We start from the raw sequence: 27,276 nt of genomic DNA, 5'->3' as shown, positions 1-27,276 counted from the left end.
CTGACAACCCTTCCCTCCTCAGCTACCTGGAGAACTTGCCATGGTCTCCTTGAGGTAATTGGTTAGACTCCCTTAGCTAAGTCAGGTGGTGGCCTTAGGTTTCCACATGCTGAGGGCTATCTCATTGCACAGATGTTAGAGGCTGACAATCACACGGATCCCTCGAGGGCTGTGCAAAATAACAACTTTGCCCATATCACTCCTGTTTCCCTCTGTCATAATTTTTTATTACTCTTTCTATAGTGACTTATTTACAAGTTTACCCTCCCTCAGACTCTGAACTTAAGGACTCTGACTGACACACAGTCATGGATCAGCAAATGTCTTCTGTAGTGAAGGCATCCTGGACTAGCTAATGTCCAGTGGAGCCCCTGTGCTAGTGAACATGTAAAACCAGAGCCTGGAATCCCAGCAACTGCAAAGGTAGAAACAGGAGGGCCGAAAATTCAAGGCCTATCTGGACTATAGGAGCAAGTTCAAAGGCATTCTGGGTAACTTACTAAATAGTATCAAAATAATAAGTGAAGGAAAAAAAAAACCCAGGGGATGTGGGTGTGGAGATGGCTCAGTGGATAAAGCACTTGCTGCACAAGGGTGAGGACCTGAGTTGAACTGACCAGCACCCAATGTAAAGTTTGGCACAGTAGCCCAAGTCCATGACCCAACTGCTCCCATACAAGATGGCAAGCAGAGATAGAGAACCCTCTGAAACACAGGAGACAACACCTGGTTATGCAGCTGTGGACAGCAAAAGACACTCTGCAAACAAGATGGAAGACACACATGTGATGTGTTCCTCCAAATGTGTACACACACACACACACACACACACACACACACACACTTTAAAAAAGGTCAAGACAGGTAAGATGGCTCAGTGGGTAATTCTGGAAACCCACATGAGAGAAGAGGGCCAACTCCCAGAAGTTGTCCTCTGACCTCTAATTGCATGTAGTGGCATGTGCACCTTCCAGGAAATAGGTAAATGAATGTAATTTAAAGAAAAGGGGTGGGCTGGAAAGATGGCTCAGTGGTTAAGAGTACTGACTACCAGACCTCTTCCAGAGGTCCTGAGTTCAAGTCCTAGCAACCACATGGTGCCTCACAACCATTTGTAATGTGATATGGGGCTCTCTTCTGGTGTGTCTGAAGACAGCTATACTGTACTCATATACATTAAATAAATAATATTAAAAAATAAAGAAAGGGGGCTTCTAGGATATAACTCAGGGGTAGAGTTTCTGACCTAGCATGTGTACAGCCCTAGGTTCAATCTCCAATACTGAAAGGAAGGAAGGAAAGAAGGAAGGAAGGAAGAAAGAAAGAAAGAAAGAAAGAAAGAAAGAAAGAAAGAAAGAAGGAAAGAAAGAAAGGGGGAAAGAAGAAAAACAAAACCAGAGCAGAGGTTTACAGCCTTGAGGCTTTTAAAAGAACTCTTAAACAGGCTGCCAGGACTGTGGAACCCAGTGGGGACTGAAACAGAGGCAAAAGGAAGAAAGATGTGCTTGGAAAGTCAAAGGCCCACGTTTCTGGATGACTGTGCTCCAGGGTGGGAAGAATTCCAGTCCTGACTCATGATTTTCACCTGGTCTGTGTTAAAGACATAATTGTTTAAAGCCCTCCCAGGAACTCTATGCATCTGAAAGGGACCAACGTGGTTCATGGCCTTTGCCAGGGCTTTTGCTATTGCATGGTGAGCAGTGGCACAAACTTGAACAGAAGGATGCATGCAGAGGCTTTGACATTACTGTGAAAATAGTCAGAGCCTTAACATCACCACAGGAAAGAGGTACCAGACCAGAAGGTTTTTTGAAAAGTATCTCTTATTACGTATGGATTTAGACTGTACTATTTTGCAGAATAACCACTTTTGAAGTATATATGTACACGTGTGTATGTATGTATGTATGTATGTATGTATGTATATATGTATGTGTATTGTCTGTGTGTGGTGTGTGTATGTATGTATGTATGTATGTGTATTGTCTGTGTGCGGCGTGTGTATGTATGTATGTATGTGTGTATATGTGTGTGTATGTATGGGTGTGTCTGTGTGTGTATGTATGTGTGTGTATGTGTGTGTATGTGTGTATATATGTGTGTGTGTATGTGTGTATGTATGGGTGTGTCTGTGTGTGTATGTATGTATGTGTGCCTGTGTGTGTGTGTGTGTGTGTGTGTGTGCAGGTTCGATCCATGTTTAGCCACCTCACTGCCATCCCCACTTGTTCTAAAAGGCCAAATCTGAACAATGAGGAGCAGGAACAGCCTGTCACTTCTCGTTATCACAAAGACTTTAAAAAAACAAATCGTTGAAGTTCAAAACTGCCACACCTTCTCCACGCTGTCTGCTGCAGCCTGCCTCCTATACTGCTCCTTCTGGGCTGAATCACAGAATCTGGGGAGTTTTCTACTGTCCCTTGAGCTTGTCCGTGTGTCTTGGTGAGTGTGGTTCCCTAGACAGAGCCTGCTGGAGATTTTGCTGGTGGAGAGTTGTAAGGTGGCATCTTTCTGGGAGCCTAAGGATGATCTGGAGGGGTGGGGGATCAAGTTAGGAACTGAATGTACCCAAAAGAGACAGCTGTGAAAAAAAAAATCACTAGGTAATGCTGTCGTAACTCCCTTAGGGAGGAATGGCATATACATTTTTTGTTTGTTTCAAGACATGGCCTCTCTAGAAAGCTCTGACTGCCCTGAACCTCGTGATGTAGACCTGGCTAACCTAAACTCACAGAGATCTGCCTGCCTCTGCTTCTAAAGTGTTGCAATTAAAGTGATCATTACGGCCTGCTGACGTATACAGTTGGAAATTTCTTTTTAATAGCTGTCTTTCCCTGAAGCAATTCCTGCTCTTTCAGTGAAGTTTGCTGCCCCAGGTTCCTAGTGCTGGAGGGGTTAAGTAAGGGTGTATGGTAAGCAAAGAGGTCTGCCTATCCACCTCCTGCTAATTTCTTTGGAAGAGTCCACAGGTCTAGCAGGGGGAAGCTTACTGGACAGGAAGCCTTGAAGTACCTGAAAGGGGATAGGAGACAGCTAAGGGAGCAAACTTAGAGTGGGGCTAGGGCTGGAAAGTGTTTGTTGTGTAAACATGGTACTTGAATTAGAAACTCAGGACATATAAAAAGCAGGGCACTTGCTTTGCAGACCAGGCTAGCCTCAAACTCACAAAACTCAGTAGAAGTTAAGTCTTATTCTTCATTCTAACCCCATGCTCCCAAAACTAAGACTCAGACTCAAAATGTACTCACAACCACCTTGGCTATATAGCTGGGGAGTGGGGAGGCTAGCTTGGTTCTAGGCTTTGGGTGTGTTCTGAGATGGACTTGACTCTTCCGCTCTGTTTTAGCTTTGGTCCAAATTCTAGTCCCAGAGCATTAGGCCTTCTGAGCACTAGGCTTTGGGTCTGTGAGCTGGGTGTTCGACTTAAGTTCCGGGCCTTAGTCGTTGGCTCTGGCTGGCCTTTGGGCCTGTTCCAGTTCATTCCTGAGTTCTGCCAGCTGGATTCTGGGCTTGAGACTTTGGACTGGGGTTGGGATCTATATTCTGGGTGCTGGGTTATATATGGGCACTGGGATAGTTTTGAGATTCTGAGCTCTGGGTCTCAGCTCTAGATGGACTTAGGCGCTGGGCATGGCTCCAGACTAAAGTGCAGCCTATGTTGGTTACAACGGGGTGTCCCTGAAGGGAATGCGGCCTCTCATCCCACTCCTCGAGCTTAGCTTTTCTCCTCCTGGGGAGTCGGGGACAAGCAAAGGTACTAGCAGGCCCTTTGAGTTGCCAGAGGAAGGGGGGGAGCGCTCCTGGAGTATCCTCAGGTGACCAGAGGCTATCTTGTTTGTTATCAGGACCCTTGCACTAAGCTGAAAACTGAGGAAGTGCTCAGGTCTAGCCTGGCTTCTTGAGGGTCAGCATTAGAAAGAGGCAGTATGTAGAGCTTTACTCTGAATCTAGGGGGTAACCCCTCCCCAATTTAATTCCCAGAGACTTGGCCCTGCCCTACCCTCTAGCCACAAGTTGGGGGTGAAGCTTTCAGTCTTCACAGGAGGTCATTCCCAAGGGCTGTTATACAGAGAAACCCTAGTTCAACAAACCAAAAAGAAAAAAAAAAGGGAATTTGAACCTAGAACTCTACCCTCACCCGAGAGGGTATCAGCTCCCTAACACCAGTCCCCAAAAGAGTCCAAGGATAGAAATCAAAGAGAGGGGATTTCAGATCCCAACCCAATGTCTGGCAGGAGTACCTGGGAAGGAAATTAGAAGATGAGGTGCTGTTCATTGGCCCCCTCAGCCTGGTCTGGATGATCAATTGGGAGGATTTAGAGACCAGACAAAGCAGAGGAAACTTCCTTTGCAAGGGCTGCTCCCACAGGACAGGAAATTGCTGCTGCTTCTGCTTCTGCTTCTGCTGCTGACTAACTTTTTGGCTTTGGGCAAGTCCCTTTTCTCTGGTCTTTCCACTCATAGGTAATTAGCAGGTGCTTGCTGAGATCATAAACACAGAAACAGGAGACAAGACTCCTCTAGAAGACCCCTCTTTCAGTTTTTCTTTTGGGGGAGGGTCTGGGAGTTTTCAGACAGGCTCATATGGCCCAGTCTAGTTTCGAAGTTGATGTGTAGCCAAGATGGCTTTGAACTCCTGACACTTCTGCCTCTTTCTGGTGCTGAAAATACAGGTGTGTGCCACCAAGGCCCACTTATTCCTTACTCATCAACATTCATTGAATGATTATAAAAGGTTGCTTTGAATGAGAATAAAATAGATTTTTTTCTTTTTCTTTTTTTTTGATCAGGTGTCACGTGGCCTAGACTGGCCTTGAACTTGATGTGTGTCTGAGGATGACTGTGAACTTCTGTTGCTCCTGCCTCTACATCCCAAATGTTGAGATTACTGGTATGTACCACCAAGCCCAGATTCTGCTACACTGGGCACTGAACCCTGCATTTTGTGTGCACTAGACAAGCAGTCTACCAACAACTACATTTTTAACCCAAAGTGTGTGTGTGTGCATGTGTGCATGCATGTGATATGTTTGTGAATATGTGCAGTTGCATGTGCACACATGTGCACATACATTTGGAGACCAGAGGTTGATGCTAGGTATCTTTTTCAATCATTTTCCATCTTACTTTATTTTTTACATTTATTTACTTGTGTGTGTGTATGTGTGTGTGTGCACAAATGTATGAAAGTCAATGTACAAATGGCAGGAGTAAGTTTTCTCCTACCACGTGGATCCTGGGGACTGAACTCAGATAATCAGGCTTTCTGGCAAGTGCCTTTCCCTAATGGACCATCTGCATACCCAGACTTTTCTATGAGTGCTTGGAATCTGGACGCAGATTCTTATGTTTATGCTGTGAGCTCTTTAGTGACTGAGCTATATATCCAGTCCACGTTTTTGTTTGGTTGTTCTATTGCTGTTTTGTGGCAGGGTTTCACTATGTTGCCCAGAGTGGCCTGGAATTTGATAGATAAACCAGGCTGGATCATGGAGACTCCTCTGCCTCTGCTTCCCAAGTTCTGAGATTAAAGCTTTGTTCCCCAATACCTGCCTCAGATTTTTTTTCCCCTTTCAAGAAAGAGTTTCTCTGTGGCCCTGGCTGTACTGGAACTTGGTTTGTAGATGAGTCTGTCTGTACCAGCTCAGATTTTTTTTTTTAAAAGATTCTCTATTATGGGGCTGGAGAGGTGGCTCAGTGGTTAAGAACACTGGCTGCTCTTACAGAGGTCCTGAGTTCAATTCTCACCAACCACATGGTGGCTCACAACCATCTGTAATGGGATCTGATGCCCTCTTCTGATGTGTCTGAAGAGAGTGACTGTGTACTCATAAATAGAACGAATTAATTTTTAAGAAAAATGTAAAATGTGATTTAAAAAATTATCATGAGTATGGCTCGTGCCTTTAATTCTGGCATTGGTGAGGCAGAAGGCAGATAGATCTCTGAGTTTGAGGCCAGCCTAGTCTACAGAGTGAGTTCCAGGACAGCCGGGGCTACACAGAGAGAAACACTGTCTCAAGAAAGGCAAAAAGAGTGAAGAAAAGTTGAATTAGAGCAACTGAAATGCTGCTGCTGTCACCAGGGAAGATGGGGAGAGTCTGGGATGATGCACTCCTTACCAAGCACTGAACCATGGCTTACCAGGTCCTGTCAGTCACCCAGCTCAGGCCCCAAACTCTATCTGGGAAGCCTCCCTTTGTAGTTTCACGAGATGAGAGGGAGCAATGATGTCATTCCTCAGCATTCTTCCCAGGGCTCTCTTCTGCCCATGGGGCAGGGATGCAAAGCTTCCGTGGGAAGACCACGTCACACCACCAGTTTCCATATCAGCAAGATCCCAGGCAGCACATGTTGCTCACTGATCCCGCCCTCTTTGATCTGATCGTGCCTCTCTCTGTGTCCCAGGCGTTCGCTTTGTCTCACGAACCCTTCCTCTCTCATCCTGTGGTGCCTAGCTCTATCATTTCCTCCTCTGAAAAGCCTTTCAAGATTTTAATCCCTCAGACAGAATCTGGTGTTCTCAATTCTGGGCCCTCAGAAGGGGTTCTATAGGTTATATCACGTGGTCACATTCTGCCTCTATTTCCCTCCACAACTAGATGCGATCTGTTCAAAAGACAAGGTTATCCAGACCTTGCTCATCTCTGTGTGGGTGCGAAGGAAGCTTTATGCCTGCACTCACAAGGCCACCTTGTTTCCTTTCAGCATCCTTTTGTGGACTCGAGCTCCCTCCTCTCCCTGCTTTACCCACCCACCCACAGTTCAAGGCCACCATGGATTAAGTTTCACATTTCAAAACATGGTAAGAAATCTATTCTCCCAGTTGTTTGTTTGTTTGTTTGTATGTATGTATGTATGTATGTATGTATGTATGTATGCATGCATGTATGCATGTATTTGTGACAGGGTTTCACTGTGTATCTCTGGTTGTCTTGAGCTTTGTAGACCAGACTGGCCTCAAACTCACAGAAATCCACATGGCCCTGCCTCTGCCTCCTGAGTGCTGTCCTTAAAGGCATGTGCCATCACCACCACCACTACCCAGCTCTCCTAGTGTTTATTTACCAAAAACATATATCCTGCCGATCAGAAGCAGGATGAAGGAAAGAAAGTATCATGAGTTGTGACCTATAAACTTTGTTTTGAACATATACATTGTCTCACTAGATCCTCAGGATGATACCCATGAAACATAAGTACCGATCAGATAAATAAGAGGAGAAGTTGCAATCTGCTCCAAATCATATACGTAACCAGAAACAGAGCCCTGATGAATCTAGCTAGGTCCCAGCTATGCTGTTATCTCTTGCCTTTAATCAATACGAATAAGTTCAAACATTATCATAAGGTCATGGTATGCCACCGTGAAGATGGGAAACAGATATCCCACAGCATTGGGTTGTCCAATATGCTATCTGTTGAGATGGATAAAAAGAAAGACCAAAGACGGGGCAGGACTCCAGGGACAAGGTGATCCCTGTTCCAAGTCAATTAACCTGAGTCAAAGCTCTTCCAGCTATGAATGGGTCAAGACCATTGGAGCAGGGCAGGCCTTCTTGCAGAACTATGGTGTGATCAAAAGGAGGGTATGGGTCTGGCTAGCCAGGAAGGGAGAGGTATTGCTCAGGTGCTCATCCTATGATCTCTTCTGATGATATCTGAGCTCTTGCTCAAGAAGGTTTTTACTTGGTCTCACGAGCCCTCAGGGCACCTGGTAGCTTGGCCTAAACACTGACGTTTCCCCTGCTCTGTGTCATGGTCTTAGTGTGGCCTCAGTGTGGGGCAAGGCCTCACACGATCTTCCAGATCCTGTCATGCCTTCATTCTTACATCTCCTCAATTGTGGGAGTAGGGCTGTCTCTTCTGTCTGGGATTGAGGACCTTGAACTAGGGACAGTATAGAATGAGAAGAGCCCGAGTTGGAGGCAGGGTACCAGGGAATCTCTGTATATTCTCCGTGTTCCTCGGTTCCTTCAGAACTGGGAGTTAGAATCACTCATCGGTCAGCTCAGGAGACTTTCCTGTGGAGTGGTCCATGGTCTCATGAGATCAGATGCATCTGTCTTGAGACCTCTCCTGATTCCTAACTGCGCAACCAATATTCCAGGAACTAGCAGCTTAAAGTGACTTCAAGGGCTCTCAGACATTTCCTTTCTAAGGAGCCTCTCTTGGGATCCTCAAAGGTCCCACCTTCTAAATCTCTGCCCCACCTCTTCTTCACGGGACAAACAAAGGGACAAGATCAGAAACAGGCTGAGACATCCCTATCCCAGCATCTACTGTAGGAAGCCCTTGCTTCAGGACCTGCCCAACCCCTATCTCTTGACCCTGGCTGTTCCTTACCCAGGATTAAATTTGCCAATGATGGCCAATGTTGAGCCAAGTATGGGCTTGACCCTTTTCTCTAGAAGTTTGGGTCATAGGTCTGACAGGGCAGGACTACAGATCAATCTTATCACCAAGAGACAGACTGCAGCTACTCCATTTGGCAGCAACAGTATTCAGCAACACTTTCCCTCAACAATAATATGCAAGTACTAATTCCCAGGTACTTCTTCCTGATAATCTGCCTCAGGAGATTCTAGTCTGTGTCCCATTTGGGCCAGACGTATCATCTTGAGTTATCAGATATAATTTAGCCCCCAAGGATTTACAATGAAAACCTAGACCTGGCAGCCCTGGAATTCTCTATGCAGACCAGGGAGGCCTCAAACTGGCAGAGATCTCCCTGCCTCTGCTTCCCAAGTGCTGGGTTTAGAGACAGGCAGCTAGTTACAAGAAAAATTTATCTCCTTTGGCAAAAAGAGCTTTACATAGTAAGGTTTTGCCCAGTATAGAAGTAAGAATAACAATGATAACCACAGTGAAACAATTTGTATAGTTCTTACAGCAGTGGTTCTCACCCTCCTAATGCTGACAGCTCTTTAATGCAGTTCCTCAAGTGGTGGTGACCCCCAACCATAAAAGTAATTAGCTGATCCTTCATAACTGTAATTTTGCTACTGTTATGAATTGTAATGTAAATATGCAGAATATCTGATATATGACCCTCAAAAGGGTCACAGCCCACAGGTTGAGAACCACTGGCTTACACTGTGTCAAGGTGACTATTTTAAGCATTTCACTTAATCTTCATATAATTATGCCAACTCAGTGAGGTAAGGAGAGATCGAGATAGAAGTAGGGATAGAGATGGAGATAGAGAGAGGGAAAGAGAGAGGGAGAGGGAGAGGGAGGGAGAGAGGATGGGAATGTATGTTCACCCATGAATAAATGTATGGAGACCAGAGTCAACATCTTGTGCCTCTCTATGGCTTTCTACCTTATTTTTTGTGACAGACTCTCCCTTTGAACTTGAAGGTTACTATTCTAACTAGACTGGCTGGCCAGCAAGTCTCTGGGACCTGCCTGCCTCTGCCTGTCCATCCTCCAGTGCAGATGTTGCAGACATGAGTCACCTTGCCTGGCTTTTACATGGATTATGGGCATACAAACTTGAGCCCTGTGTTTGTGCAGCAAGATCTTTACCTATTGAGCCATCTCACCAGCCTTTCTTTCTTTCTTTCTTTCTTTCTTTCTTTCTTTCTTTCTTTCTTTCTTTCTTTCTTTCTTTCTTTCTTTCTTTCTTTCTTTCGTCAGGGTCTTACCATGTAGCCTAAGTTAGCTAATCTTTTATTTGCTTGTTTGTTTGAAACAAGATTTCTCCGTGTAATAATCCTGGATGCCATGGAACTTGCTTTGTAAACCAGGCTGGCCTCCTACTCACAGAGATCCACCTGCCTCTGCCTCCCAAGTGCTGGGACTAAAGGCATACACCACCACAACTTGCTAGGCCAGCTAGTCTTGAACAATCCTTCTGCCTCAGTTTCCTAAGCACTGGGATAGCAGGTATGCATGACCATGCCAGTTCCTGGTAACCAAACCTGGGCCTTTAGGCATGCTGGACCAGCACTCTACGAACTGTACAGTATTCCTACCCCCTCTGGGATCTTTGTGTATACTCTGCTTCTCTACTTCCAGAAAGGTCACGGGACCCAGAAAGGTCTCTGGGGAGTACCTAGCAGCAGCCTTGCTTGGATGCAAGGAAGTACAGAGCGACACAGAGAATGCACGCTCGCACTCATGCTTGTTTGTCCTTAGTTGAAATCCTGAGCTAGACCCAGAAAGGGGACTGGTGGCTAGGACAGTCCTACTCTACTACTGGATGAGTAGCTGTTTGCCCTTTACGCTCACGAGAAGATGGGGGCTTTGAAGAAGGGGCCCAGGTTTCTCCTCCAGGCTTCTGAGGCCAATAGAGCTGGTTAGCTTTCCAGAGCTTCAACATAATCACCTGGGCTCTGGGCCTGATGGATCTGAGGAGGTAGAAGGGGAATGTCCAAAGGGACTAATAGAGTCATCCAGCCAGGACTGTAGGAACCGATAGCAATCAAGTTTGCCATCAAGCTTAAAAAAATCAAACCCTTGGGGCTGGTGAGATGGCTCAACAGGAAAGAGCACTGACTGCTCTTCTGAAGGTCCTGAGTTCAAATCCCAGCAACCACATGGTGGCTCACAACCATCCGTAATGAGATCTGACTCCCTCTTCTGGTGCATCTGAAGACAGCTACAGTGTACTTACTTATAGTAATAATAAAGTCTTAAAAAAAAAAAATCAAACCCTTGCCTCTCTTCTTTTAGTCTTGGGTTTAAACATCTATAGACTGGGGTAATGAAAACAGCCTCTCTTGCCGGTGCTAGAATAAGTTAATTAGATGGTACATGTGAAGCAAAGCCACTCAGCGCAGTGCTTGCCTAGTAGACAGTGGGAGTTTGGTAATTGGGAATTATTGGGCTCACAATGCTCCGATTTGCTCAGGATGACTTACTGCCTCTGGTGCTGCTGCCCTGACCAATAGGGATAGAAGTTGCGAGATCAAGCTGGACCTGAATTTAGAACGGAAGAAAATCGTGGGCAATAGAGCCAGAATTCAAAACCATTTCTGCAGGCGGAAGTAAGCAGATGACATTATTCTGCCGAGAGCTTGGCGACAGCACACGAAGTAGAGGATGGTGAAGGAACCCGACTTGACCCCAAGCTCTGGTGCAAAGGATCTGAATGATTTAGTTAACCACAACCTGATGGGAACTAATCACGGGAGAGAAAGGCTCTGAAACCCAGCAGTCTTAGGCTGCATTAACAATGTGTCGTATCCAGACTGGGGTAAATAATAGGTCTATTGTGCTGGCTTGGTCAGGCCATATCTGGAATCTTGCGTTGCTACACTGACAGGCTGGAATCAGGCCAGGAGGGGAACTAGCCCAGCCTCAGCTCCTGAGCTCTTGTGCGAAATGTTTCCTGTACAACTTCTTGTCTTATCCCCCGAACAACACTATTAGGTAGGTCCCTATTTTGTACACGAGGAGGTTAACAATTGTCCAGGAACAACTATATAGACGGTCCATGGAGGTACCTGGGATTTTTCTGAATCGGCTGGTTCCTCTGGTGCCTGAGTTTACACGCACTGCGTTGTTAGTGGGATATGGAAGTAAAAGAGATAGAGTTTTTATTTTTAAGGAGGGCATGATCTGGCTTGGTTATTCAGATCACTTATGGAATGCTGCGATTCAAAGGAGTGAAGAATTTAGGGCTGGAAAAGACCATACAGGACTCCTTAGCTTCCTTCCTAGAGCAGGGAAGAGAGAGATAGGGCAGTGTGACACAGCTCACAGTGGGGGCAATAGGCTTCTTACGGGCTTCATTGTTCCCCTTGGCTTGTTTCTGGACAGTGATGTGCCCAGATGGGATCTGCCAGGGCACACAAGGGTGCGGTGGCCATTGTGGGGGAGTCAGATCTCAATAGTTCTTCCCTGCAATTTGAGTTTAAAGGGGGGTGGGGAAGGAGTCTGACATCGAGAAACACAGGTCCAGTGGGAGCGGCCTCTGAGATTCTAAGCAGAAACTTCATTGAGGAGGGAGAGCTGGACTTCACCCAGGCTCCTGGGTATCTGGGAAACCTGGAGTGCCGTTAGCAGAGGTGGAAGAAAAGGCAGCAAAGGCTGGTCTCTGCCTGGCCTCTGTTTAGATGACAGTCCTCCCTTCTTTCAAGAACCACATTCCTCTGTATTCTCCTTCTCAAAGCTTTTCTTTCTTTCTTTCTTTCTTTCTTTCTTTCTTTCTTTCTTTCTTTCTTTCTTTCTTTCTTTCTTTCTTTCTTTCTTTCTTTCTTTCTTTCTTTCTTTCTTTCGACACAGAGGGTTGCTAGAGTCTTGTATCTCCCAGGGCTTCCTGTCTGGGAGCACACAGACACAGTTCAGCCTTCTGTAATTTACGCTGAGGGGCAGAGCAGGACAGTCATGAGTAAAGACTTAGGAACTGGACAAAACCTTCTTGGCCTGTCTGTGTCTTAACAGCTGCTCTTCTTGTGTCCCCCTTTCCTGGGCTGTAAAATGGGGATAATAATAGTACCACCCTCAGATGGAGCTCATAAGCACCCAGTGAGATCATACTAAGCCTGTTAGAAAGCTACCCATAAAAGGCTCCCGTGGTCATGGCTCCTTATAACTTGAGAGTTTCCCTGCTGGAAGGGGCAGTCACTGGACTTGGTAATTTTTCTGTCCCATTGAAAAAGGGACATCCCATATCAAAGAGACAAAGAGGGAATTGTCGATCTTGAGACACGAGGGACATTGATAGTGAAAGTTACAGCCTATGGCCTCAGGTTTGGGGGAGGGGAGAAGCCACCTGATTCCGGATTTTCAAAGGGGCTGATGGGGGCTCAGAAGTCAAAGGCTACAGGCTCTACCCAGGGAGAACTCACTCTGGGGGACCTCGGACAGGTCACTTTCAGCCTGGGGCTTCAGTTTCCTCGGGCGAGTCAGGTGGGTTTCTCAGTCTCGCTTAGGTGGTTAGGAGCACTCGGTGCGAGTTGCTGGCTTTGAGAACGTGGCTGAGCAGCGAGGCTCCACCAGACGGGATGGGCCGGCGCGCGCAGGGATTGGCTGGAGGCGTAGGACCGAACCTTTAAGAGGCGCGGAGGGGGCGTGCTAGGGAGTTTTCTTTGCCGGCGTTTCTGGTTTGCTAAGTGCTAGTCAACGTAGTAGTGGCTGCGGCTGCGCCTAGGACCGGAGCCACAGGCGAGTGCCGGCCGGCAGAACACAAGAGCATCCCGGCGTCTCGGTCCCACGCGGCGTGGCCCGCGGGTCATGGCCAAAGGAGAGGGCGCCGAGAGCGGTTCCGCGGCGGGTCTGCTCCCCACCGGCATCCTCCAAGCCAGTGAACGGCCGGCCCAGGTGAAGGTGAGATCCCGAGAGGAGGGCAAGGGGTGGTGGGCTGGCCGGGCTATGGGCACAGGGGCGTCGGAGGTTTAGGTCTGGCCTTAGGACACTTGAGGGTAACAGGGTACAGTGAAGCTTGGTAAAAGGAGAGTCCAAGGAGTGCTCCGGGACCGGGGAGTGATGGGGAAAGTCCGAAGCCCCTTTGCACACCCCTACAATGAGTTTGCGCCAAGAGCGGCGCCGGCAACTCTACACGGCGTGGGGCTCTCCCCAGCGCTCTAGGTTCCACTGTGCTGAGCCACGCTAGTTTCTCTCCCTAGATCGGAAGAGACCCCAGAAATCTGAGAGTCCCCTTGGCTCTCCATCTCTTACCACCCCCCACTCTCGTGCTTTAACTCAGAGGAGGGCCACTCAAGTTCATTCATAAGAACGAGGGCTCTGCTCTTAAAGGAGCCGCATACCGAAACGTTTGTGTGACTGAGGGTTCACATGCAGAGGTCCGCGTGTCTCCACATGCTCTCTCTCTCCGATCGGCTCTAGCTCTTTGGATCTGTTTAACCACACCGTGAAACCATGCGGCCCCAGGAATGGGATCTCTGACAATATATTTAATTGGGAGGTGCATAACTTTTCCTTTTAATTTTATTAACTGTTCTTGGAAGAAGCGAGTAAGCAATTATGCAGTTACCATGTATGAGTAATCTCTACTTTCCCTGGGCAACCTCAGCCTCCCCTAGTGCTCCACCCGGAGAAGGCTGAGCCCTGCACCTGGAGCCCTTTTTACCCCTCTCCAAGGTCCCCTAGGAGCTAGAAAGCGTGCGTGTTAGACAGCCGGATGGTAGGACTGCTCAAGGGTTTGCCTGGAGCTGAAGACTCCCTACAGGGGCCCGGGAACTTTGGGACAGATTGAAAGAACAGCTGTGGATGCAGCGGGCTGGGCTACCTCCCACCCCCTCCCCCCCCCCACCTCCCCCCCCCCCCCCCGCCCCGCTCTAGAGCTCTGATCTAGTAGGCAGGTGGATTCTAGCTGCTGCTGCGGGGCGTCAGGGCGGGAGCCTGGGCTGGGCTCAGACAACTTTTGGCAGCAAGAGGATTTTCAGGTTGTGGCAGCTAGTACCAGGTAGGGACAGGTCCACTGCTACAGCATGTTCTTTCTGGGTAACTTGGAAAGGAGCTGAGGGCCTGGGAGAAGATATTTATTTATTTATTTATTTACTTACTTACTTACTTATTTGAGACAGGGTTTCTCTTTGTATCCCTGGCTGACCTGGAACTAGCTCTGTAGACCAGGTTGGTCTCAAACTTAAGAGATATTTCTGGCTCTGCCTCCCTAGTGCTGGTTCCACTACACCTGGCCTGGGAGATCTTTAAAGATGGAAGATGCTAGGTTTCCTCAGAGTCTGGGGATAGGGGATAAGTCTGGGTTTAAGGACTACTTCCTCTGTGGTAGGGGAAGTGAGATTTCCCCAGGCGAGAACCAGGCAAGGTAGAGCCATTCCTCTTGGCCGAGTTGGCTGAAGAAGTAAATGCCTCTCGCTCATTCTAGGTTGGAGGCCAGAATCCTGGGCCTGTTTTCATTCTTTCCTTCTCTTTCCAGAAGGAACCAAAAAAGAAGCACCAACTGTCCATTTGCAACAAGCTCTGCTATGCCGTTGGAGGGGCCCCATACCAGTTGACCGGCTGCGCGCTAGGATTCTTCCTGCAGATCTACCTACTGGATGTGGCTAAGGTGAGTAACGGGACCACAGGCTTCTTCAGTAGCCAGAAGGAACTGATGGGCTCTTGGCAGGGTCACTCAGTTTTCCCCGGTGGTAAAACAGGACCAGAACACATTCCTTGGCTGCTACTCAGGGTCACAGTAGGTGGGAAATAGGGCTTTAGGAAGTGTGCGGGAGGGGAGTCTACCTGCCCCAGGAACCGCAGCTGGCAACGGCTTCCTTGCCTGGCCGGAGCAATAGAGAGCCTGGCAGAATAGGGCAGTGGCTGAGGAAGAACGGGACCCACTGGTGACGCTGTTCTTAGAAGAGACTGGCACACCATGTCCCTGGCTGGAAGACAGTCAGCTGGCTTGGCTCAGGGTTTAGTGGGTGTTGCCGTTGCTAGGCTGATGGAAAAGCTGCATCTCACCTTCACCTGAGTGAGGAGCTCGCAGCTTGCTGATGGGTAGGGGAAACCTGAAGGTACAGGCAGATAGATGTTAGTATCCCGGGACTAGGGGGGTCTCTGATGGAGAGGGGTAGTTTGGGTGAAGCAGGGCTACTGTGTGTACTTTGAGAAGCCTTGGCTGGCAGCCTGGCATCCAAAGAATTTGCCCTGTCTGGATGAGAGAGTGGGAGACCGGGTAACCATGGCTCCGGGGTGCCCTCACTGGCTCTTTTCTGTGTAGCATCTCTGGGCAAGTGAGGCATAGTAGTTTCCATTTGCAGGTGTGGAACACTGAGCCCCAGGAAGGACAGAAGACTCATTCAGTAGCTAGGTCTCCAGCCGTTCCCATGGCTGGGTCTCAAGCGGGTTATAAATAAGAAGAACCTGACGTTCAGTGTAAAATGGGGAGAGTGCAGGGTGGGGGTACAGTGTGGGGAGGCTGCCAGCCTTCCAGGGGAGGGTTGGAACAACTGGACATCAGGGCACACGCCGGGTATCCCAGCACTTAAGAGGCCAAGGCAGGAGGATTGAGATTCAAAACCAGCCCGAGACTCTGTCTCAAAAACAAAGTTAAAAAAAAAAAATCAAGGTTTTATGGATGATGTTGAAGCTAGACCCTAAAGTGTTTGGAAAGTATGAGATGGTTTGAGTAACTAGTGACAGGACACTTTCTAAAAGTCATCTACAGAGCAGGCATAAAGCCTCACATCTGTAATCATCTATAGAGCAGGCATAAAGCCTCACATCTGTAAATCCCAGCACTTGCAAGTTAGACCAGTCGGGTCTACTTGCCAAGTTCTAGGCCAGTCAGGACTGCAGATGAGTCTTCCTACACACACATACACACACAGACACACAGATACACACACACACACACACACACACACACACACACACACACACACGGTGGGGGGAGTCACTGGAGAGGTTGCTCCATGGTTAGAAGCTCACTGCTCTCTCAGAGGACCTGAGTTGTCTACCCAGGCCAGGCCACTTACAGCCACAACTGCCTGTAACTCCAGCTCTAGGGGATCCAGTGTCTCTGGCTTCCAAGGCTCCTGTACTCGCGCAAAGAAATCCCAATACACAATCACATAATTTAAATTAGTAAGAAGAAAAAAAAAAGATGAAAGAAATCATCTACACATTCCCTTTTCCATATCCAGGATAAAGCTTGGCCTCATAAAAACACACCGTAACCCATAACTCTCTTATAGATGGGGAAACTGAGGCTCACTGTGGTGGCCTAGGGAACAAGCACTAGCTCTGTTATCAGGTGTCCAGGGGCTCATTGTCATCATCATCACTTTCGCCATCATCATCATCATCATCATCATCATCATCATATCATTATTACTATGTTGTTGTTTTTTTTGAGACTGGGTCTATGTATTCTTGACTGTCTTGGAACTCACTATGTAGACCAGGCTGGCCTTGAACTCACAGAGATCTTGCTTCTACCTCTAGGGTAGTGGGATTAAAGGCATGCACCACCACATCCACACGCTGTTGTCATAATTGTTTATCACAGTGTGGGAGAACTAAAGTAGCTCTTCCGTTCTAGACAAGCATGCGACTACTGAGCTAAACCCTGGCATCTGCTATTGTCACTATTAAGAAAGTGAGGGAAACCAAGTGGTGGTTGCACACCTTTAATCCCAGCACTTGGGGGGCAGAGGCAGGCAGGTCTCTGAATTCGAGACCAGCCTGGTCTACAGAGCGACTTCCAGGACTGCCAGGGCTACACAGAGAAACCCTGTCTCAAGAAAAAAAAAATGTGTTTAAGATCCAGGTGGGAGCAATGTAAGGTCTTGGTGGCCTGGGTGTGGCAGTGGGGGACGCCCTCGAAGGCCAATGAATGAAGGACACCTTTGCTTCTGCCCCTTGGCAGGTGAAGCCACTCCCTGCTTCCATTATCCTTTTTGTGGGTCGAGCCTGGGATGCCTTCACGGACCCTCTGGTGGGTTTCTGCATCAGCAAGTCCTCCTGGACTCGCCTGGGACGCCTCATGCCCTGGTAAGTAGAAACATTCCTATGTTCCTCCGTAGTAAAGAAAGGCGTTTCTTCCCCCTCAGTCTTCCTCCCTCTCCATCCGTCACAAGTCGGAGGCTGATGGAAAGCATGACACAACAGCTCAAAGGTGTTGAAACCTCGACCTGAGGCTCCCCAGGCTTGGGCATAGGGACACCTAGACAGTTCATTTCCAGGCTGACCAGAGTGGGCTGAGTTAGTTCCCTCACTCACCTTGGTGAGACTGGAATCCCCACTTCTGCCATTTGATGGCGGCAGAGGTAGGTAGGCCTGCAGAACAATTGAGAGGGTACCTGGGTTCAAATGGCAGCTTCACTACTGTGCAATCTCGAGCAAGTTACTAAACATCTCTGAACCTTAGGTAAAATGGAGGTATGGTGAGGATGTTAATATGTAAAACGTTCAGCGTAGCTCCCGGCAGGTACTGATACACAATTTGACAGTCCTTCAAGGTAGTTCATGGTAGGACACGGGTAAGGGTGACACTGAGAACTTCCGGACCCATCCCAAAGCACTGAGTGAAGGGACTATTTTTTCCCTTGGTGTTATTCAGTTTCAGCTGGTGGGGCAAGGTTGGGGGGAGGCAGTTGCTGTAGATCAGACAGTGATGGAGACATACAAGGCAGGCCAAGCCGGGGCTCTGGTTCCCTCCAGGACATCCTGCTTCAGGAGGTGGGGGGGTGGTACCCCTTTCATCTCCAGCCCATCCAAGCTTAAGTGGGCGCCTTCCTGCCCCAGGGGCGCCCATACCTGGTCTCCGGCCTTCAAAGCTCTTCCAGCAGCCTCTGCACCTCCACAGTTTCCTTTCCCACGAGGCCCCCCACCCACCCCAGTCCTGCCAGCCCCTGGCAAAAAACCAGCGTGGAGCCTTTGATCCAGGCTTCATGGCCAAGGGGGTGAAGGGGAGGGTAGGGGAGCCTTCTTTACCTGGGCGAGCTGCTCAGGGAGTCCCGAGAGCCAGCCTGTGAGACTTGGCCCTGTGCCGGCCTCTTGGCAGCTGGTGGAGGGCGGGGCCCTGCTCCCACATCGCCTCATGGGGCCCAGCCAATAGGAGGCCGCTGCCTGACTGCGCGGCGGCACAGGGGTTACTCCCAGTCACATCGGGTTCCTGTTCACTGTTCAGCTGCCTGTCTCTGAGGATGGAGTGTTTGAGGAAGGCTGAGGAGGAGCCCTGTTCTCTGAGGAGACAACGTGAGGGGTGGAAGGAGGAGGAGGGGGGCCATCAAGGCCTCCTTGTGGGAGGGAGATCTGAGGATTCTTGCTAGGTCAGTGTGACAGCAATTCCAGGAAAGTTTCTAGGGCCCCTTAGGTTGCTTTCTGGGTGGCAAGTGCCCGGGTGTATGTCAGAATACACACGGGATGACTCATAGGCATCCCAGGCTGCACCTCTAGGCATGGAGACCAAAAGGGGGTTGGAACTGTCCGAATTGGCTAGTGTTAGCTTTACCCGCCTGTCTTCCCCGTTCCAGACATTAGGATAGTTCCTATTCTGAGCCCCTCCTACAAACCACAAAGATAGTGACATTCTCTCTCCCAGGAATTCCCAAGGCCAACTGTGAGACCCTGTCAGCAGGGTCACACAGAGAGACTGAGATGCAGGGGGACCTGAGGTGGCATTGTCCACTTGTAGCCCTGGCTTATAGTAGTTCCCGAAGGCCACTTCTTCAGTTGAGCCCTCCTGCTCTGATCACAGCAAACACTTAATGTCCCAAGTACTGTTCAACATTTTTCTGTCAACTTATTTAAGACTCAAGCCTACTTCAACCCACCGAGTGGAAGTCCTTACACTTGCCTGTGAGGCGGCCCATTTTCTCCACACGTTATCTCCTAATTCCATCTCCCTTGCTCACTGTCCTCCAGCCCACAGGGCCCTGCCGTTCCATCCTCCTGCCTGAGGACCTTTGCACTGACTGGGGCCATATTCTCAGAGATCTGCAGTGCTGACTCCCTGACCCCATCCACGCCTTCACAGTTAGCAAACATCCTCTCAGCCAGCTGTGAACTGCACCCTCAGCCTCCTGTCTACGTACCTTCTTCTTTTCTCCGTAGCACATGTCACCTTTTAATATGTTATATGACTGTTGCAAAGACTGTGACAAAATATAGTCTAGCATTTGCCTTATTTATGTATTTTTCTGTGGTAGAACTCAAACCCAGGGCCTTCCCGTGCCAAGTGAGTGTTCATTCTATACCTCTGATTTTTGTTCGGGTTTGTTCTTTGAAGACGGGGTTTCATGCAGCCCGGGCAAGGCTCTACCTGCTGGTTTTCCATTTCTTATGTGCCCAGGTTAGAGTCCATGTACCAGCACCTCTAGCGAAAGCCTTGCTTGTTTTATTATTTAGACAGGGTGTCACTATGCAGCCCTGGCTACCCTGCAGTTTCTTATGTAGGGCAGTGTGGTCTTAAATTCAGAGAAATCAACCCGAGTCAGCCTCTTGAGTAGAGGCAGGGGGATCCCTGAGTTGGAGCCCAGCCTGGGCTATGTAGAAAGATCCTGACTCAAAGCAAAACAAAACAAAGAAACCAAAAACAAACTGAAAGAGAATATAGTGTGTCACTGTTTTGCTTGCGTGTGTATCTGTGCCTGGTGCCTGGGGAGGTTAGAAGAAGACGTTAGATCTTTTGAAACTGGAGCTATGAATGGTTGTGACATGCTGTGTGGGTACTGAGAATTGAACCTAGGTCTTATGCAAGAACAAGTGCTCTTAACTGCTGAACCATCCCTCCAGCCACTGTGCCCGTCATTTAAAAACAAAACCAGATCTCTATGTAGCCCAGGCTGATTTCGAACTCAGATCTTTTTGCCTATGTCTCTTGAATGTGGGCTTACGGGACACACCACCATGCCCAGCTCATTGTAAGCTTTTAAGGTGTCCAATAGAGTAGCATTAAGTATCATCACAACCTTGTGTGACCATCACTACCTTCTGTCCCCTGGAACTCCGTCTATAGACCAGGCTGGACTTGAACTCAGGGATCTACCTGGCTGGGCCTGCTGAATGCTGAGGATTAAAAGTACAGTGCCTGTACTGCCTAGCTTAGACCAATAATTTTATCTTTTCCAACCCAAACTTTGAGTTCATTAAAAGATAATCCCTACTCCTTCCTACCCCTGTCAACCACTATTTTTTGGGTGAGGGCGGGGTACTGAGAGGATATATCGTGGTGTGTATGTGTAAGTAAGGCGACAACTTGCAGGAATTGATTCTTTTTCTCTTATGTGTCTGTGAATTTGAACTCATGTCATTGGATTTAGGGGTTGATAAATCTTGTCGGGGTCATGTCTAGAACTGTGGATTTGGTTACCCCCTATAAATTAAACTGTACAGTATTTGTCTCTCAGGAACAGTTATATTCCACATGGCCATTCCTTAAAGTTCTGTGCTATAGCAGGTGTCAAGATTTTTATTTTTAAGTCTGAATAACATATAATTTGTGTTGCGTACCAACTAGATTGTGAGTTTTACAAGATCAGTGGTTTCTTCTTCATTGACACATCTGCAACAGAATAGTTCCTAGCACGTAATTTCACCTCATAAATATTTAGGTAAATGTTGAACATAGGTAGTGTATTCTTTTTTATTTTCATTTTACATGTGAGGAAATGAGTCTCAGAGAAGTTAAATAACTCACCTAAGACTAAGTTTTTATAATTAGTGACAGACTCAGAAAGTGTAACTCAAAGCTTTCTTCTTTTTTCAATATTTACTTTATGTGTGTATACGCACACATGCACACATGTGGGCGTGCCACAGCACGGTATGTGGAGGCCAGAGAACAGCTTGTGGGAGTTGGTTTCCTCCTTCCTTCATGTGAGTCCCAGGGATAAATCCCAGTTTGTCAGGCCTCGAAGCAAGCCATTTACCTACTGGGCTGTCTTGCTGGCCTGCGGCCTTCCTTTTAACCTTTGCCCTTTGCTTCCTATACTAATGCTGGGAAGTCTGCCCTGAGGAATCCTTATTCCTCATGATAGTTTGGCCAGAGATTTGTCCCTCTACCCTCCTTATACTTCTGTGACTGAGCCTGATCCTCTTCCGTGACCCCTTTCCCCTTTACCTGAAGTTGGCCTCTCCCACCCACTCCAGCTTCCTTGTGTGTGTGTGTGTGTGTGTGTGTACAAGAGATGTGTGGAAGGTTAAGGACAGATGCTGGGACCGCCCCCTTCTCTGGGATTCTTGCTCCAGGACAGATATGCATGAGACTCAGAGTCTGACCCCATGCTGCTTGTTCTCTGCCCCCTTCAAGCTCCTTGTTCAAGAATTTGGTCCAGGAACTTGCCCTACTCGGTCCTTCAGACACGGCTATCAATCCTTATTCTGACACTCTGGGTTGAGAGAACTCAGACTTCCTCCTCTGTTGACCGGCACTTGTGGATCAGATCTGGGCCCTTAGACGTCCCTAGCCTCCGCTCAGACCCCTCTGCTTTCCTCAGGATCATCTTCTCCACCCCCCTGGCCATCATTGCTTACTTCCTCATCTGGTTCGTGCCTGACTTCCCGTCAGGGATGGAAAGTTCACACGGGTTCCTTTGGTACCTGCTTTTCTATTGCCTCTTTGAGACACTGGTCACGGTGAGTGTGGGCCCCTCCCCTTGGTACCTTGGTGAGGGGCAGGAGCAAGGGTGGACCCTGGGGGCCTTTGCCGGTCTCATCCATCTAACCATCTGAGAGCTTCTCTTCCACTACAGTGCTTCCATGTTCCCTACTCAGCGCTCACCATGTTCATCAGCACAGAGCAGAGCGAGCGAGACTCGGCCACTGCCTATCGTAAGTCCCTACGCCCCACCCCCATCCTGGCCATGCCTGCAGGGCCCTGGACCTTTCTGCTTCTGCGTCTCACCCCCTTGTACTTTGTGTGTCTAGGTCTTTGCTCTATTCCTCTGTGTGTGTGTGTGTGTGTGTCTGGGGTGAACCCCTCTCCCTCTGGGGTTTCAATGCAGAGCCTTGTGTCTGCTAAGCAGTCGCTTAACCACTGAGTTATACCCCTAGCCCATGAAAACATGTTAGAACCCACTTCCTTTATCTCTCAAGTGAGACCCAAGAGGTAGAGAGACTAACCTGAAGGTCACACAGAGAAAGGCCATGAAAGTAGGTCAAATGTCATCTGGTCTACACCCTAGTCCAACTTACCTGGAGCTAAGAGTGGTTTCCAGCCATCAGACCTTCCTCCCTGGGCCTCTGGACAATGAGGGCCCATCTGAAAAGACCTCTTCCCTGCCTAGGAATGACTGTGGAGGTGCTGGGCACAGTGATAGGCACAGCGATCCAAGGCCAAATTGTGGGCCAAGCCAAGGCACCTTGTCTCCAGGACCAGAATGGCTCTGTGGTGGCCTCAGATGTTGTCAATCGCACCCAGAGTACCGCCTCCCTCAAAGAAACGGTGAGGCCCCTGACAGGGCAGGGGTTTGGGAAAAGAACAAATGGGGTACCTTGTGTTTGTTCTATAAGCAGTAATAGTAGCTGGTATTTATCAGTTAGTGGGCATTTGGTAAATGTAAATATTAGGATGTACATATACCCACTTTATAGATGAGAAAAGTGAAACCCGGGAGGCCAAGCCACTTGCCCAGGGTCCTAGTGAGTCGCAGTGATGCGGGAAGACTTGGGCTGTGGTTTTCACACAACATAGTCTGGCTGTGTAACATTTTGTATACTTGGACTTGGCCCAGCCTTGGGAAGCAACAGCAGGTCCAGGATGACCCTCCTGGTTCACAGATGGAGACAGATGTGAGGCCCCCACAGGAGAAAGGCCTGGCCTGAGATCGTGGAGTGGGGTGCTGGGATGAGATCAGACTGACCCTGTCTCTGTATGTCACAGCAAAATGCTTACCTGCTGGCAGCAGGGATCATCGCCTCCATCTACGTCATCTGTGCTGTCATTCTGATTCTAGGCGTGCGGGAGCAGAGAGGTGAGGAGACGCGTCCTGGGAGGGGATCCGCACACATCTCTGGGGAGCATTTGTCCCCTTCTGCCTGCTCACCAGGCTTTGGAAGGGACTTCTGCTGCCTCCTCATTATCCTCTCTGATCCCTAGAACCCTACGAGGCCCAGCAGGCCGAGTCAATGCCCTTCTTTCAGGGCCTCCGGCTGGTCATGAGCCATGGCCCCTATGTCAAGCTCATCGCCGGTTTCCTCTTTACCTCCCTGGCCTTCATGGTGAGTGGGGCCCTGAGATGCTCATTCCAAGAGCACATCTACTAGGGGTCGGGTTAGGGAAGATTTGGACTGTGGTGAAGCTGAGGGGCAGGCAGGATGGAGTGGGGGCAAGTAGAGGCCTCTGGGATCCCCAAGTCACCTTTTTTTTTTCATTTCCATGCCCCAGCTGGTAGAGGGTAACTTCGCCTTGTTCTGCACCTATACCTTGGGCTTCCGAAATGAGTTCCAGAACCTCCTCCTGGCCATCATGGTGAGTACAAGGCATAAGGCTAGCTGAGGATGTCTATGTCTGCATGGTTCCTGGAGCATCAGAGGACCCCATAGACACCCACAGCATCGGGGTGCTCCCTAGTCATGAAGGGGTAAGGGAGGTTTCCCTGGCTCTCACCTACGGTTGCTTAGGGAGGGTTATGAGAGAAGAAGGTTTGAGGCTGGATGGTTAGAAAGCACAGTCCGTTAAAAACAAGGATGGCAACCACTGAGATCAGGTTTGCATTCAGAGTTATGAAAAGATGGGAGGATTACTTATTCCCCACTCCCCTGGGTAGCATCGGACGTGCTTGGCGACTTCCTCATGGCCAGTGGCTGGCCCAGGAGCATCTTTTGGGGCCTGCGATGGGTAGGAAGGTCTCTGCAGTAATGCACCCTCCTTCACCTTTCCTGTTGCCCACAGCTCTCGGCCACCTTCACCATCCCTATCTGGCAGTGGTTCCTAACTCGGTTTGGCAAGAAGACCGCTGTATACATTGGGATCTCTGTGAGTGGGGCTCCTAGGGTAGAGGGGGAGTTGAGGTGGGATGTATGTGGAGAGTTATAGGTGAGAGCCTCCTGGGTGACCCATCTTGCACCTTCTGTTCCAGTCTGCAGTTCCTTTTCTCATCTTGGTGGCCCTCATGGAGAGTAATCTAATTGTCACTTACGTGGTGGCCATAGCAGCTGGTGTCAGTGTAGCAGCTGCCTTCTTGCTACCCTGGTAGGTTGCACAGAGGCTCGCCAAGCGTATTCCCCAGCCAACACCCAGTGATTTGGTGGCTTCTCCTCCTGCCTTCCTATGGGTCTGGGATGCGGTGGGTCTGCCTGATACAGGGATAGAGGTTGTAAACTATGAAACACCTAGCCTGCCCTCTCTTTGCCAAGCAGAACGTCTAAAGTGGGACTCATCTTGATAGATGGGGCCTGTAGAGCTATCCCCTCACTTCAAGCTCCCAGAAGACAGTTGCTGCTTATTGACATGGATACCATATGGCTGGTATCTAGGTAAGGGTCATTCATGGCTACCACCACCCACTCTGCGTAGGTCCATGCTGCCTGACGTTATTGATGACTTCCACCTGAAACACCCTCACTCCCCTGGCACCGAGCCCATCTTCTTCTCCTTCTATGTCTTCTTCACCAAGTTTGCCTCTGGAGTCTCACTGGGTGTCTCTACCCTCAGTCTCGAGTGAGTGGCCTGTGAGTCTTGGGCAAGGCTGGGGACAGGGCTAGGGTTCAGGTACCCATCCTCACCACTCCTTGCCCACTGGGTCCCACAGCTTTGCTGAGTACCAGGCACAGAGGTGCTCCCAGCCAGAACAGGTCAAGTTTACACTGAAGATGCTGGTGACCATGGCTCCTATTATCCTCATTCTGCTGGGCCTGCTGCTCTTCAAGCTGTACCCCATCGACGAGGAGAAGCGGCGACAGAATAAGAAAGCTCTGCAGGCTCTACGGTGAGAGCCGAGTGCGTGTGAGTGTGTGCGTGTACATGTGCGCGTGCGCGTGTGAGTGTGTGCGTGTGTGTGTGTGGGGGGGGGGGACGAGGAGAAGCAGCAACAGAATAAGAAAGCTCTGCAAGCTCTACGATGAGAGCCGTGTGCGTGTGAGTGTGTGCGTGTGCATTTGCGCGCGCGTGTGTGTGTGTGTGTGTGTGTGTGTGTGAGTGTGTACGTGTGTGTGGGGGGGGGACGAGGAGAAGCAGCAACAGAATAAGAAAGCTCTGCAAGCTCTACGGTGAGAGCTGTGTGTGTGTGTGTGTGTGTGTGTGTGTGGTCAGTCGGTCTAAGTTCTCAACTGGTGCTGCTGATGGACAGAGTTAGATAAGTCTTAGTACATGCTAGGTACCACACTGCCTTTGTCTTTGTGTTTTCTCAACAGGCAACAAGTTGGTTTGTTTGGCTTTTTATTTGATTTTTGTTTTTTCCAGACAGAGTCTGTCTAGTCATGGCTGTCCTGGAATTCACTCTGTGGACCAGACTAGCCTCAAATTCACAGAAATCTGTCTGCCTCTGCCTCCCAAGTGCTGGGATTAAAGGTGTATGCTACCACTGCCCTGCCCAAGAAACGCTTTCTAGGTACCAGCATTGTGGTAGGAAAAAGCAAGCAAGCAAGCAAAAAACAAACAAAAAATAGCTGGGCATGATGGCACAGATCTTTAATCTGTGCACTCAAAGAGGTAGAGGCAGGTAGGTCTTTGTGAGTTTGAGACCAACCTGTTCTACACAGTGAGTTCCAGCACAGCCAGGATTATGTAGAAAGATCCTGCCTCTAAAAGCAAAACCAAACTCTCTGTCCTGAAGGAACCTGTGTTTAGATGTATGCTTATAGGATCCCCCTAGTGTTCCAACAATATCCTACGGCAGCTGAGCTGTTCTGTTGTTTTGTTATTTTGGGGCAGGATGTCATTTAGCTCAGGCTGCTGTTTGATAGCAACACAACTGACCTGGCTCTGCTTCCTTAGTACAGGGAAGACAGCTACCTCCCATGGCAAGATTCTTATGATTCCTATCCTACAGATGAAGAAAACCGAAGTTTAGACAGGAACCGTGATAAGGTTTAGAGTCTTGCCCTGTGTTCTAGCCGCAACCTGTATTCTGATGCCCTCCTGGCATTCAGGCCCTCTGGCATGGCCAGAGATGATAGGACAGGGTAGAATGACTCATGCCACTGTGTCAGCCAGCCAGAGCCAGTGGCTCTCTGAGGTTTGTGATGCCCTTTGTTCGGTGGGAACAGCAACCGACAGTTTTTGGGTAGATAGTGGGAGTGAGTAAACTGTCCTGGGGTTTAGACAAGACTGGCAGCTGCCTTGGACTCCAGGGTCAAGATTCCTCAGGCAGGTGGCAGCAGAGGAGGGTGAAGATGCTTCTTCTAACCGGCCTTCTCTTACTCTTGCAGAGATGAAGCCAGCAGCTCGGGTTGCTCGGATACAGACTCCACAGAGCTGGCCAGCATTCTCTAGGACTTGCCAGGGTGCCTGAAGCCACCACACAAAGGCCCTGGGGCACCAGGTAGCATTAGGCACGGGATCTTTTCGCCCTTGCACTGAGCAGCTGATCTTCCTATGTCAAGACAGGGACCAAGGACTGGAGGGTGAGCGGCCCAGGACATCTGTGCTCACTGCAGGGCTGGCCGCTCTGTAACCTCCTCACTGCCTGCCCACTGGGCCAAGCCCTAGGGCTGCTACTGTGAATATGCCAAGGACTGACTGGGCCTAGCTCAGAACACTAATGTAGAAACGTTTTATACAGAGACTAATTAATAACTTAATGACTATGTATATAGTGGTGTGTGTATGTATATGTCTATGAGGTATTAATGTTATTAATTTTCATAAAAACTGGAAACACAAGGCTGCCTGCTTTTATTTGTGTTCTCAGTCATCCATGGAGCACTTTGTGATAAGACCCAGATGGTCAGTGGGCACACAAAGCC

General features: G+C 49.0%; 1 protein-coding gene and 1 long non-coding RNA gene across 3 annotated transcripts; one reads left to right on the top strand and one right to left on the bottom strand.

The window, feature by feature from the left end:
* Positions 1–13,053: 13,053 nt before the first annotated feature.
* Positions 13,054–27,179, top strand: Mfsd2a (MFSD2 lysolipid transporter A, lysophospholipid). The gene is made up of 14 exons (XM_052177254.1): positions 13,054–13,278; positions 14,855–14,986; positions 17,294–17,418; positions 21,867–22,005; positions 22,122–22,200; positions 22,656–22,813; positions 23,252–23,342; positions 23,468–23,589; positions 23,756–23,839; positions 24,263–24,346; positions 24,450–24,562; positions 24,887–25,030; positions 25,122–25,298; positions 26,740–27,179. Exons 1-14 carry the CDS (start codon positions 13,186–13,188, stop codon positions 26,801–26,803), a joined length of 1,605 nt encoding a protein of 534 aa, XP_052033214.1. The 5' UTR covers positions 13,054–13,185; the 3' UTR covers positions 26,804–27,179.
* Positions 16,984–18,431, bottom strand: LOC127681222 (uncharacterized). Of its 2 annotated transcripts, none has more exons than XR_007977095.1 (3): positions 18,361–18,431; positions 17,647–17,703; positions 16,984–17,511 (listed from the first exon to the last, which is right to left on the bottom strand). It is a non-coding gene; the product is annotated as an uncharacterized LOC127681222 (long non-coding RNA). The 2 variants fall into 2 exon arrangements; XR_007977094.1 differs by having other exon boundaries at positions 17,329–17,415.
* Positions 27,180–27,276: the final 97 nt, after the last annotated feature.

The sequence above is a fragment of the Apodemus sylvaticus genome, chromosome 3 (assembly GCF_947179515.1).
Source record: "Apodemus sylvaticus chromosome 3, mApoSyl1.1, whole genome shotgun sequence".
NCBI lineage: Eukaryota > Metazoa > Chordata > Mammalia > Rodentia > Muridae > Apodemus > Apodemus sylvaticus.
This window is presented reverse-complemented; position numbering and strand designations above follow the sequence as displayed.

What these genes read in the sequence shown, in the direction of transcription:
- Mfsd2a (XM_052177254.1), top strand. Translation starts at nt 13,186, where the DNA reads ATGGCCAAAGGAGAGGGCGCCGAGAGCGGTTCCGCGGCGGGTCTGCTC. An exon ending in AGGCGTGCGGGAGCAGAGAG is followed by an intron (nt 23,343 to 23,467) that starts GTGAGGAGACGC and finishes TCTGATCCCTAG; the next exon opens with AACCCTACGAGGCCCAGCAG. An exon ending in ACCTCCTCCTGGCCATCATG is followed by an intron (nt 23,840 to 24,262) that starts GTGAGTACAAGG and finishes TGTTGCCCACAG; the next exon opens with CTCTCGGCCACCTTCACCAT.